The following is a 13239-nucleotide window of genomic DNA, read 5'->3' on the forward strand; positions in this document are numbered from 1 at the left end:
ATGTATGTATGTATGTATGTATGTATGTATGTATGTATGTATGTATGTATGTATGTATGTATGTATGTATGTATGTATGTATGTTTGCTTGTTTGTTTGTTTGTTTGTATGTTTGTAAGTATGTATGATGGCGTCACTGCAAGGATAGGAGGGCAGGGGATGCATTTGGAAAACTGAACAGACGGCTGCGAAACGAACATGGTATCTCTCTGTGCCCCAAGATCAGATAGGAGGACAAGTTGCCCATCACAGAGGTTCATAAAATATGTGGTACTTCGGGCATTGAAGTCTTTATACTCCGGGCCCTATTTTGTTGTAGTGGTCATGTCATTCGCATGTCGGACTCAAGATTCCACAAACAGTTGTTTTTTGGACAGCTGGCCACTGGAAGTCATCTCGCAAGCGACTCAGTGTGGCGATAGAAAGAAAACCTAAAAGACAACTTGAAGAAATGTGGACTAAAGACAGGCTCCTTTTGTCATGACGCTCTGCTCGGCGTTCGGTGTGGAGAAGGAAATGCAAACGCCGTTGGCACCGGAGCGTGGGTCCGTCAAGAATTGGACTTTGTGATGATTCGATGACCCCCCCCCCGATGACGCAATCAGTCGGTACAATTGTACATGTTTAGACGCGTACACAAGCACGGTGAATGGGTGTCATACGAATAGTAATATACACAATAGAAATAATTTAATTATGATTCAATCATGCTTGTTTATTACGATGATAAAATTGAATATAATTGCAACATTGTATAATTTATACATACACATACCTACAAACATACATACACACATGCATCCTCACATACACAACACATGCATGCATGCATACTTACGTACTTGCACACGTACATAAACACATGCATTATGCCTGTGTGTGTATTTTTATCATTGCATATAAAAACATTTGTATTTAACTGTATTGAAGTATTGTATATATACAATACGTAAAATTGGTATTTTGTCTCATATATATATATATATATATATATGTATATATATATATATATATATATATATATTTGGGTATATATATACCCAGTGAAAATCCGACAAGCAATTTGTATGAATGAATGGCTTGCTGAAGGATTATGCAATCGATAGAGAAAAGGTTTGAGTTTAGGTTTTATTGTACATTATTGCTGTAATTATAATCTAATTAATTAATTGTTTAATTAAATAATTAAGTAGTTGATTAGATAGTTAATAAGCTAGTTAATTTATTGAAAAATTAATTAATTTAAAGTTAAAAAATTATGAAGTTCTTTGCGCTCTGCTTTCTTCTGGTATGTCATTAGATCTGATTTGTAAATAAATAAATAAACAAATATATAATAATAACATTGCTTTCTTTTTATTAGCATTATTGTATGTAGTACATATATACACGTACACACACATACACACACACACTCATACATACAAACACACACACGCAAACACATACAAACATATATACATGCATGTGTACATGTTATTATTATTATATTTCGAAAAAATTTGAGCCAAATCTAAATTTAATTCAAAGATAAAAAATACGTAACGATAATTTTAGTACCGAATGTTTATTATTATTGTTAATTATAATTATTATTATTATTAATTGTTATTATATTTTGCGACAATTGTTCCTGTTGTTTTTAAGCCGTTTTCAAGACGAAACTAGAATAGTCTGGTTCATCTGTACTTGGGCTAGCGAAAAGGTTATGCATAAACACGCATAGTTATTATACACACACATACACACACATACACATATACATACACACATATATACACACACAAACACATATACACACATGCATACACATATGCATACACACACATACACATATACACACACATATACACACATACATACACAGACACATGTACACACATACACACACACACATAAACATACATATACACACAAACATACATACAAACACACCTATTATTAATGTAATGTGTGTATATATACTTACTCTCCGTATAACAGCCATCTATTGAAGATAACAACAACAACAATAAATTGTTAACGTCATAATTTGTTTGTCGAGTTGATGTTTTTAATTGCTCTGTCATTTTCGTTTCGCTTATAAAATACAAAGATATTGTTTGCATATCCTTATCTGTGTATTATTACTATTGCTAATGATAAATTTTTTTAAATCTCTACAATCATTATCTCAATTATACATTCAGTTTATCGTCTTATCACCTGTTGTAATTCTCATTAGCTAACACCTTTACTCTCACACTCTCACACACCACACACACACACACACACACACATACACCCACCCACACACCCACACACACACACACACACACACACATACACACACGCACGCACATACACACACATACACTTACATAATATATAATGTATAATATATATATATATTATAATAATATAATATAGATATGTGTATATGCATAGTGTGTTTGTGTAGCGTGTGTATGTTAATACAAGTATACAAAATGCACTTATTGTGTTTTGAATCTCGAAAGCGCAATGTTATTGTGTTTATTGATGTTTGTGATACTAGAGATGCAATACAATACAATACAAAACAATACAATACCACACAATACAATACCACACAATACAATACAACACAATACAATACGATACAACACAATACAAAACAATGAAATACAATACAATACAACCCAATACAACACAATACAATACAATAAAACACAATACAATACAACACAATACAATACAATAAAACACAATACATAGATCAAAATATTGCTATTGGATTATGGAACCTTGAAACCAAAAAATTTGTGTTTTTTTTTTGGTATTTTATCTCAAATGACTTTTACAATATTTTATATGGTATATATACTTCGTATTAGTTGTATAGATTGAAATGTTTTTACAAAACTATCGCACTGCTACTACCATATTATAATACTAACAACATGAAGCTAGTAGTTGTGTAAGTATAGACTAATACTATTTTTATATTGAGAAACAAAAATGTTTTTTTTGAACCAAAATACTTCACATTACTTGCGAGTTTACAAACATTTTTTAAGAGACATTTATGAACATAGGAAAATATGAATAATCTAACACACACATACATTCTTTTCTGTAGTTCATTTTTACAGTTTTTCATGTGTTTGTTTGTTTGTATGTGTGTATGCGTCTATGTATGTTTGGTTGTTTGTTTGAATGTTTGTTTGTTTGCTTATTTGTTTGTTTGTTGATTTAAGGAGTATTGAACTACGTATCCCGTAAAATATTTGTTTCATTTTTTCACTATTTAATTTGTCTCCAAATACGCACACGAGGAATTCTTTCTATAATTATCTCTCTCTCTCTCTCTCTCTCTCTCTTTTTCTCTCTCTCTCTTTCTCTCTCACACACACACACACACATAAACGCACACACACATAAGCGCACACACATTTTCTTTCTCTCTTTTTCTCCTCTCTCTCTCTCCTTCACACACACAAACATACGAACAGATATACAATTACACACAAATTAGATATTTATTACGTTATTTTAATGCCTGTTTGGTGTGCAGCAATTATTTTCAAAGAATATTTCGCTCTTCTCTTTCTTTCTCTCACTTTCTCTTTTTTTTATCTCTCCCTCTCTTTCGTTTTCTCTCACCTCTACATCTCTGCATCTGTATCTACATCTTTCTTGATCTCCATCATTTTCACATACAGCACACATTAACTGTATACTGCGCTGTACATAGAACTGATGGACCTATAAAAGGCCATCTTCAAACAGAAGCCTAAATACTAGAATTCACTAATACTCTTACTTGCACGCACACACATGTACACACAAACACGTGCACACACACATGTACACACACACACAAATACAAGCACAAACACACATACAAACACACATGCAAATATTAGCATATATTGTGTAGCAAGAAGAAAGCGCACATACTCAAACATACAGATACACAACCAAACGTAGAAACACACACAGACACAAATACACTCACACACACAAACAAACAAACACACATACACACAAACACAATAAGTCCGTGATGTAATTTTTGTTAATGTGATTTTATTATACCTTGAATAAGTTGCCATCAACAATTCGATTCAGTTGAAAGACATCATCAAATTTGGACAGCAGCATTTGTGGCTATCAACAAATATAACAACAATAACATCAACAACAGCTGCGTTGTAATAACATTTGAAAATTTACTACAACAACGTTTTTAAACCTCTTTAAACAACATCAACATTCAAAAACAACATCAACTAACGTATAACATTAGCTAACTTAAAATAACATCAACAACTACTACAACAAACAACACTGATACCAAACCAGCCACCAGCATCATCTCCAACCAGCGTGCAAACAACAACAACAACAGCAGCAGCAACAACAACAACAAAAACATCAACAACAACTAACATCCCGTCATCATCAACAACAACAAAACAACAACAACCATGGATACTAAAAAAGGTAATAATAAAAAGGACGATAAACACGGCACCGTAGAAAAGTTAACCAAGAGCCCAAATACAGCAGCAGCAACAGCAGCAACAGCAGCTGTAACTGCAGCCACACATGATGCCGACAGAGACTCGAACACTCCAAGCTTAGGGAACAAAAAGGGCCGATTCACCGTCAAATTCCCTATTAACAAAAGTTAGTTTTCTAGATGAGAAATTGCGGGCCACGTTTTTTTTTAAAATGAATTGTGTGTGTATGTGTTTGTGTGTGTATGTGTTTGTGTGTGTTTGTGAGTGTGTATTTGTTTTTCATTTTTAAATTATACAGTAGTTTAGCCACATAGAACAACCAATTAATCAATTTCTCAATCAACTAGATACTGAACACATAAATCAAATAGAAAACCAACCAACCAATCAAATCAACCAACCAATCAAATCAATCAAACAACCAGCCAACTAACCAATCTATCAATCAACCAACCAATCAAATCTCTTACCCCACCCCTGACACGTAGTTGATATTGAAAAATTAGGGGCCGCTGGGTCCGGCTCAAAAGAGGCCTTCACGACGGCAGAGATGGCCCTCATCAAACAAAAATTACCCAACAACAAGAAAAACTTGTATCTATACGATGTTGGTATCACAATTGTATTTTATTGTTTTGTATTCCGTGATGTTTGTATTGCATCTCGTGGTGTTTGTATTTTGTGATACATTTTGTGTCATATCACACACGCACATATACACACACATACACGCACATACACACACATACGCACATACGCATACATACGCACGCACACTCACAGGAAGATATGAAGAGCATGCCTAGGACAGTGACATTCCTGGACTCCTTCAAGATCCATCTAGACTCCCACGTCACCTATCCGAGTGCAAAGACGGAGCAAAGAGCGGAAATGCTATCACAGGTGTGGTGATGATGATGGTGATGGTTTTGATGATTGTGATGGTTATGGTGATTGTGATGATGATTATTGAGATAGAAATAGTGATGATGACTATAGTAGCAATGATGATGATGAGAAAGAGGATGATGAGAAAGAGAATGATGATGATGAGAAAGAGAATGATGATGACGACGATTGTGATGGTGATAATACGACGACGACGACGACGATGATGATGATAATGAACGCCTGCCGGCCTCTTTCCAACGCATCTAATTGCAGCGTCTGAAAATTTATAATTAGTAATGTATAAATGATACCCGCGTGTTTTTACACTGTACTTTTTTCTCTTACCTCTCTCTCTTTCTCTCTCTCCCTTTTTTTCTCTCTCTTTCTTTCTCTCTCTCTCTTTCTCAATCTCTTTCCGCATATTTATTTCAAGTGCATGTTATGTTATTATTTTGCGTCATGTAAACGAAACCAATTTGGAGGCTGACAAGTTTGGCATGCAAATGTTTTGCCACTGCCGAGCAAAATATCACACAGTCACACACACACACACACACACACACACACACACACATTCACATACACACAGTCACACACATACAAATTCACATACACACGCACAAACATGCACAAACACAAACGCACATACACACGCAAATACATACACACATACACACGCATACTTGTACACACACGCACACAATATATGTATAAGAATATGAATGCGAACGAGAGAGAAAGAGTGAGAGAGAGAGAGAGAAAGAGTGAGAGAGAGAGAGAAAAAGAGAGAAAAGAGATGTTTGGGTCTTTATTTGTGTGTGTATGTTAGTTTGTTTGTTTGTGTGTGTATGTGTGTGTGTGAATGTGATTTTTAACCTATTCGAAGATAAACAGCATATTACTTCTCAGTTTGTCAATCATAATAGCAATAAGTGAAATATAAATAGGATGGTATGATGGATGGATGAATGTTGTGGTGAATGAATGAATGAATGAATGAACGAACGAACCAACCAACCAACCAACCAACCAATGAACGAATGAAAGAATGTTTAAATGATCACACATATGGAGCTATTGTTAAACAAACAAAGCTCGATCCAGAAATTACCAGGAAATTCGATAATGATCATGATAATAATAAAAATAATAAAAACAGGGTTGATGATGATAATCTTGATAATGATGATGACCTTAACGATGGTGATGATGATGATGATAAAATGTTGACAAAGACGATGATGATGATACTAAAAGAGTCATAAATGCGTCTCTTGTAGATGCATATTCTTCTTATTATTATTATTAGAAATAGCTCGGGCGTAGCCCATTGCCAACCAAATAAAAATCGAAAAATCAAAAGTAACAAAAATAAACCCTTAAAAATTAAAAACTGATTAAGATAGAAATCAAATTGACATTATAAAATTAAATGAGTTAGCTTCATTAGATGTTTAACAAAGTCATTACAGTGGCAATCAAACAGGAAATTGAATCAACAACAAAATCTGTCTAGTTAATACACACAAATATAATAAAAAACCAAAATTGAAGACGAACCGGAACAAAGGATTTTTAACAGAGAATATAAAAAATTGAGTCAACGAAAATTTAAATTTATAAATATAGGAAAATAAACAAAAGACACAATATTATTGAGATTATCAGAAATTATCAGAAATTAGCCCTCCAATCAAACATGACATCTCCAAAAAAATTGTCTATTGCCGATTTAAAACCGCATAGAGAGGATGAATTTACAGCAGCTGAGGGCAATTTGTTCCAATCATCAACTGATCTGTTAGAAAAGAAATACTTCCTACTGTCTTTGTGGCAAGCACCTGTAGATAACTTCAGATTGTGACCTCGAGTTCGATCATAACAAGAGAACATTACCCTAGAAATGATATCCTCCATAATTTCCCCATGGATTATTTTATACAGCAATATGAGATCAGCTCTACGACGCCTGTAGGCAAGAGAGGGCAAATTAAGTTTCTTTAATCTATTTTCATATGGAAGCTCCTTGCAAGAATTCACTGTTCTCGTAGCTCTTCTCTGAACCTTTTCAATTTCATCTATCAAACCAATTCTATAAGGATGCCATGCTTGTACGCCGTACTCTAGGTGCGAACGAACCATTGACTTAAACAAGGTTACAAATGCTGCCTCGGAAAGGTGTTTGAAATTTCTGGCAACAATTTCAAGCATACTATTTGCTCTATGAACTACCTTTAGCACATGATTTTTAAACTTCAACTTGTTGTCAATAATAACCCCCAGATCAAATACTTCCTCAACCTCAGGTAACTGAAACGTCAAACGATCATCGTCTAGTATAGTAAATGGCGGGCATGGTTTATTCGATTCTATTCTTAAGAGCTGACATTTGTTTGAATTCAACTTCAACCTCCAAGTTTTAAACCAATTCATCATGTTCACAAAATCTTTCAAAAAATTTATTTTATCTTCCTCACACTTTATTACTTTAAATAATTTTGAGTCATCAACGAAAAGGAACATACTATCACAAATGGAAGAAACGTCATTAATATAGATGAGAAATAGCAGAGGACTTAGAACACCACCCTAAGGGACTCCCACTCAAGACAGGTCTTGGTTTCGATAAAGTGTTGTTTAACTTGACTTGAAACACCCTGCCCTGAAGATATTTATCAATCCACTTTACTATCTTATGATTCACACCATACTGTTCAAGCTTGAACAACAAACGACTATGGGATACTTTATCGAAAGCATTCTCGAGGTCCAAGTACGCCACACAAACCTCGTAACCACGATCTACTCCTTCAGTCACCACGTCCAAAAATTTCAAAAGATTCAAAACCGTTGAACGACCTGAGATGAAACCAAATTGATTACTTGAAAACAAATTATTTTTCAGAAAATAATCCATAATGTGATCTTTTATTAATGACTCCAGAATCTTACAGCAAATTGATATAAGCGCAATTGGACGATAATTCTGAACTAAATCTTTGCGTCCTTATCATTCCATATCATCACCATCATCATACTCGTACATCTTCATTTTATCACATCATCATTTGGATTACATTCTTTAAAATGGGAACGAAACATCTGGACTTGCAACGCTCGCACACACACACACACACACACGGACGCACACGTACACACACACACACACACAGGCATTAAGACGCACTAAGATGCATTGATTTAATGTTTTTGTGTGTATGGAACTATCAGTTTGTTTGTTTATTTACATCTCACTCACTCACTCACTCACTCACTCACTCACTCACTCACTCACTCAATCACTCACTCAATCACTCACTCACTCAATCACTCACCTTTTCACTCACTCACTCACCTTTTCACTCACTCACTCACCTTTTCACTTACTCTTCATTCCTCCACCATAGCACTCCAAACTAGGCACTCTCTTGGGCGTGTACCTCCCTACAATCCAGCACATAATGGGACTACTCATGTTCATCAGGCACTCCTGGATGGTTGGTCACTGCGGTCTACTCGAGGCGGTAGCCATGGTCTTCATGTGCTGCTTGACCGTTAGTCCTGCTATTGTATATTCACTTATATCTAGTTCGAACACGCGCTCTGTCAGAACATTTTATACAGAGGAGTTTGAAAAATCTTTACAAGTCGTTATTCTTATTCATATACGCTGTGTGTGTTTGTCGTTGAAACCTCTGAAGCAAACGCAAGAGAGAGAGAGAGAGAGAGAGAGAGAGAGAGAGAGAGAGAGAGCGAGTAACCTTTAACCTTTATAGATGCTACTAATACGATTGAAAATACTGAGTGAAGTACTGTTAACTAGCTAGTAAGCTACCTACTGTGTTAGCGTTAGTGTTATTATGAAGGAAATGATTTATTTTATAAAGTTATTTTTCCTTCCTTAGACCTTCTTCACGGCAATGTCAGTCAGTGCCATTGCTACCAACGGCATTCTACAATGTTGGTGCAATTTTTGTTGTTTCGTTCTTGCAACAAAATAATAACAACAAACAACAACAAAAAAAAACATCAAAACAACGACAACAACAAATAAACATGTGAACAATACCACACCAACAAAGACCACCACAACCAAACAACACAACCAAACAACACAGCCAAACAACACAACCACAACACAACTCAACCAACCAAACAACAAATCATTCCTACAAAAGCTGGAGGTTCGTATTACGTGCTTTCTCGAAATCTGGGGCCCGAGTGTGGCGGCTCTATAGGGATTTGCTTCTACTTGGCCAACACCTTTGCCACCTGTCTCTATTTGCTCGGCTCCATTGAACTTTTTCTCGTTAGTTGTCGTTCTTATAATTACTTTGTTGTTGTTGTGGTTGTTGTTGTTGTTATTGTTGTGGTTGTTGTTGTTGTTTTTGTTGTTTTTGTTGTCATTGTTGTTATGTCGTTTGTGTTGTCGCTGCTTTGGTGATTATGGTGTGATTTTTGCCAATGATTTGATAATTTTTGTTGACAATGTGATAATTTTTCTCTTGTAACTTTTTGGTACAAAAATTTTTCGTTGTAAAGGCAACTTACAAACGCGCAGAGTGTACCTGCATTGTTGTATATATACATAAGCGTGTACATATTTGTATAGATTTGTATGTGCAAATCATTTAGTACAATCAAATGCATATACGATATAATTCATCCATTCATCCGGATATGCACCTTACAGCAGATATCCATTGATATGCGTGCGAAAATGTTTGCAATGCGTGATGCATGCATGCATACATTTTATACAAACGAATACACAAATATGCGAACATTGTATACATACAAGTATACAAAAGTACAAACATTTCATAAACAAAGAAAGATACAAACACGGGATTCGCATACAAAGATACAAATGACATAATATTGATTTGGCTATCAGGCAAACAAACATTTTATACAAACAAATACACAAATATAAAAGCATTTCATACACAGAGATACAAACATGTGATTTACATGCAAACATGTGATTTACATACAAACATGGAATTCACATACAAACATGGAATTCACATTCAAACATATGATCCCCATACAAACATGCGATTCAAATACAAGCATGCGATTCTGTACAAACATACAAATGACATAGCAAGGATTTGACTACCAGGCACATTGCTCATTAATCCATCCATCTTTGGACTGAGGACATCAATTTCTTTTAGAATATGAAAAAAGGAACAAAGATAAAGATAAAGAGAGAGAGAGAGAGAGAGAGAGAGAGAGAGAGAGAGAGAGAGAGAAAGAAAACGAAAGAAAGAGAGAGAAGGAGAAGAGAAAAAGAGAGGCAAGAATGAATAATAGATAAATAGGAAGATGGGATAAAAAAATGGATAGAGAGATAAATTGGATAAAAAGAAGGATAGAGCAAACATTACGACATGCATCATTCATTCAATCAATTCACCGATCAGACCAGCCTGGCGATCCGTGTAGAAAAGTTTTTAATTTGTGCTTCACCGTGCAATATATCTTGAGCAGGTAAACAGGCGTTCCCTATTCTCCAACAATAATTCATTTATGTATGCATGTTTACGCGTAAGGAATGAATGAATGAATGAATAAATGAATGAATGAATGAATGAATGAACGAACGAACGAACGAACGAATGAACGAATAAGTGATTGAACGAACGAATGAACGAATGAATAAATGAATAAATAGACAGGCAAACAAATGAAATAATTTATTATATAAATTCATTGAAATTTTTTTCATAAACATATTCACTCGCACTTCTTGCACGTAGGTATACATGGCTCCAGAGTTTGCCTACTTTGGGGACATCCACCACGACCCGTGGAACAACTACCGGGTCTACGGCACCTGCCTCCTACTTGTACTGACCATTGTCGTGGCCCTGGGTGTCAAAATCGTCCAACTTTTTGCCCCTTTCTCACTAATTTGTGTCATCCTGTCCATTCTAAGTATCGTCATTGGGGCGTGTATGTCAAACCCCGAGTACATTGATGTCAAGTTGGTCGCGAGTGGTGGAGGGTGGTTTTGGGGGTAGTTTGTGGTCAGGGGCCTTTGGGGTCCTTTAGATTTTGTGTGTGGTTGTTTAGTTGGCCAATAATTTTTGTCCGCCAGGGTATGCCTAGTTGGTGACAAACTGTACAAGTACCCTGACAAAGATTGGTGGAAGCAACAAAAGGAGTCGAATACCTCGGAAGAATCCGCCGTGCACTGGTGTAGTAAAAATGAAACGTCATATCTGTATCATAAGTTTGTATTTCTGTGTGTGTGTGCGTGCGTGTGTGCGTGTCTCTCTGAGTGTGTTTGTATGCGCGCGCGCGTGTGTGTATTCAAATGTATATTTGTATTGTATCACTCACTCACTCACTCACTCACTCACTCACTCACTCACTCACTCACTCACTCACTCACTCACTCACTCACTCACTCACTCACTCACTCACTCACTCACTCACTCACTCACTCACTCACTCACTCACTCACTCACTCACTCACTCACTCACTCACTCACTCACTCACTCACTCACTCACTCACTCACTCACTCACTCACTCACTCACTCACTCACTCACTCACTCACTCACTCACTCACTCGCTCTCTCATTCGTCCAATTTAAGATTATGTAAGAAGTGGAACGGCACGGTGGAATGCGATGAGTACTTCCTCAATCACAATGTCACCTTCACTCCAGCTATACCCGGAATCACCAGTAACGTAGCTCGGGGTACGTAAGCATGACGTCATCATCACCACCACCACCACCACTTCACAACCACCATCATCATCATCATCATCATCATCGCCATCCTTGCCACAATTTCACAACCATCCTCATCATCTCCATCATCATCACCATCATCGCCGCCATCATCACCATCATCATCACCATCATCATCACCACCATCGCCGTAATCATCATCATCGTCATTTCATAGAGAGTTTTATCCCCATTACCGTCATAAAATAATGGTAAAACAACAGCAACAGCAATAATAACCGCAGCAACAACAACAACAACAACTACAACAACAACAACAACTACAACAACAACAACAACTACAACAACAACAACAACTACAACAACAACGGTAACAACAAAACAACAACAATAATAATAATAATTATTATTATTTTAATAACATTGATAATAATCCCCCAATAGAAAACCTCTACTCCCACTACATGGGCTTCGAAGAGGTGGCTCCTGGCATCGCCGGCCACATCGGGAAGGGGGAGGTGGTCAGCGACATCACCACAAACTTCATCATCCTCTGCGCCATCTACTTCCCTTCTGTCACTGGTCAGTAGTTGGCTCCAGTGGTTTTGTGGCTGATGTGGTATATATTTGTGAAGTTTTTTATTCTTTCAAGTTCATTAAGTTCTAAATCTTTTTGTCAGGAGTTATTGATGGGGATGTGCGTAAGAGAGAGAAAGAGAGAAAGATAGATAGATAGAGAGAGAGAGAAAGAGAGAGAGAGAGAGAGAGAGAGAGAGAGAAAAGATTAGTAAAATGGAAAACAGTAAAAGAGCGAGAAAAAAAACATAAGAAAAAAAAGCGAGAAAGAGAATATAAAGTATGAGATAACAGAAACTACAGAAAGAAAAAGTACGCAAAAGAAAGAAAGAAAGAGAGAGAGTAGAAAAGAAAGAAAGAAGATAGCTTCTTATTTCCTACAGAAACACAAAATAGATAATCAAAACTTGTACAGTTTCACCAACACCACACCTCGACACGACAATCACCGCAGGCATTTTGACGGGGGTGAACATGTCTGGAGACCTGAAGAACCCACAAAAATCCATTCCCAAGGGCACGATATTGGCCCAGCTGACCTGTTCGTTCGTCTACATGCTGCTAATCATCCT

General features: G+C 36.2%; 1 protein-coding gene across 1 annotated transcript in view; it reads left to right on the forward strand.

Annotated features, from left to right (window-relative positions):
• Window positions 1-1084: 1084 nt before the first annotated feature.
• The window catches only part of HELRODRAFT_188709 (hypothetical protein), a gene marked incomplete at its 3' end in the record, with an annotated part of 18978 nt that continues 6823 nt past the window's right edge, over window positions 1085-13239 (forward strand). The window contains exons 1-11 of the mRNA XM_009021607.1: window positions 1085-1288; window positions 4093-4653; window positions 4994-5094; window positions 8786-8932; window positions 9284-9338; window positions 9497-9687; window positions 11147-11373; window positions 11488-11586; window positions 12355-12461; window positions 12536-12673; window positions 13122-13212. Coding sequence (XP_009019855.1) covers window positions 4452-4653; window positions 4994-5094; window positions 8786-8932; window positions 9284-9338; window positions 9497-9687; window positions 11147-11373; window positions 11488-11586; window positions 12355-12461; window positions 12536-12673; window positions 13122-13212 — 1358 coding nt within the window. The 5' untranslated portion in view covers window positions 1085-1288; window positions 4093-4451. The remainder of the gene's footprint in view (window positions 1289-4092; window positions 4654-4993; window positions 5095-8785; window positions 8933-9283; window positions 9339-9496; window positions 9688-11146; window positions 11374-11487; window positions 11587-12354; window positions 12462-12535; window positions 12674-13121; window positions 13213-13239) is intronic.

This window comes from Helobdella robusta, assembly GCF_000326865.2.
Source record: "Helobdella robusta unplaced genomic scaffold HELROscaffold_3, whole genome shotgun sequence".
Taxonomy (NCBI): domain Eukaryota; kingdom Metazoa; phylum Annelida; class Clitellata; order Rhynchobdellida; family Glossiphoniidae; genus Helobdella; species Helobdella robusta.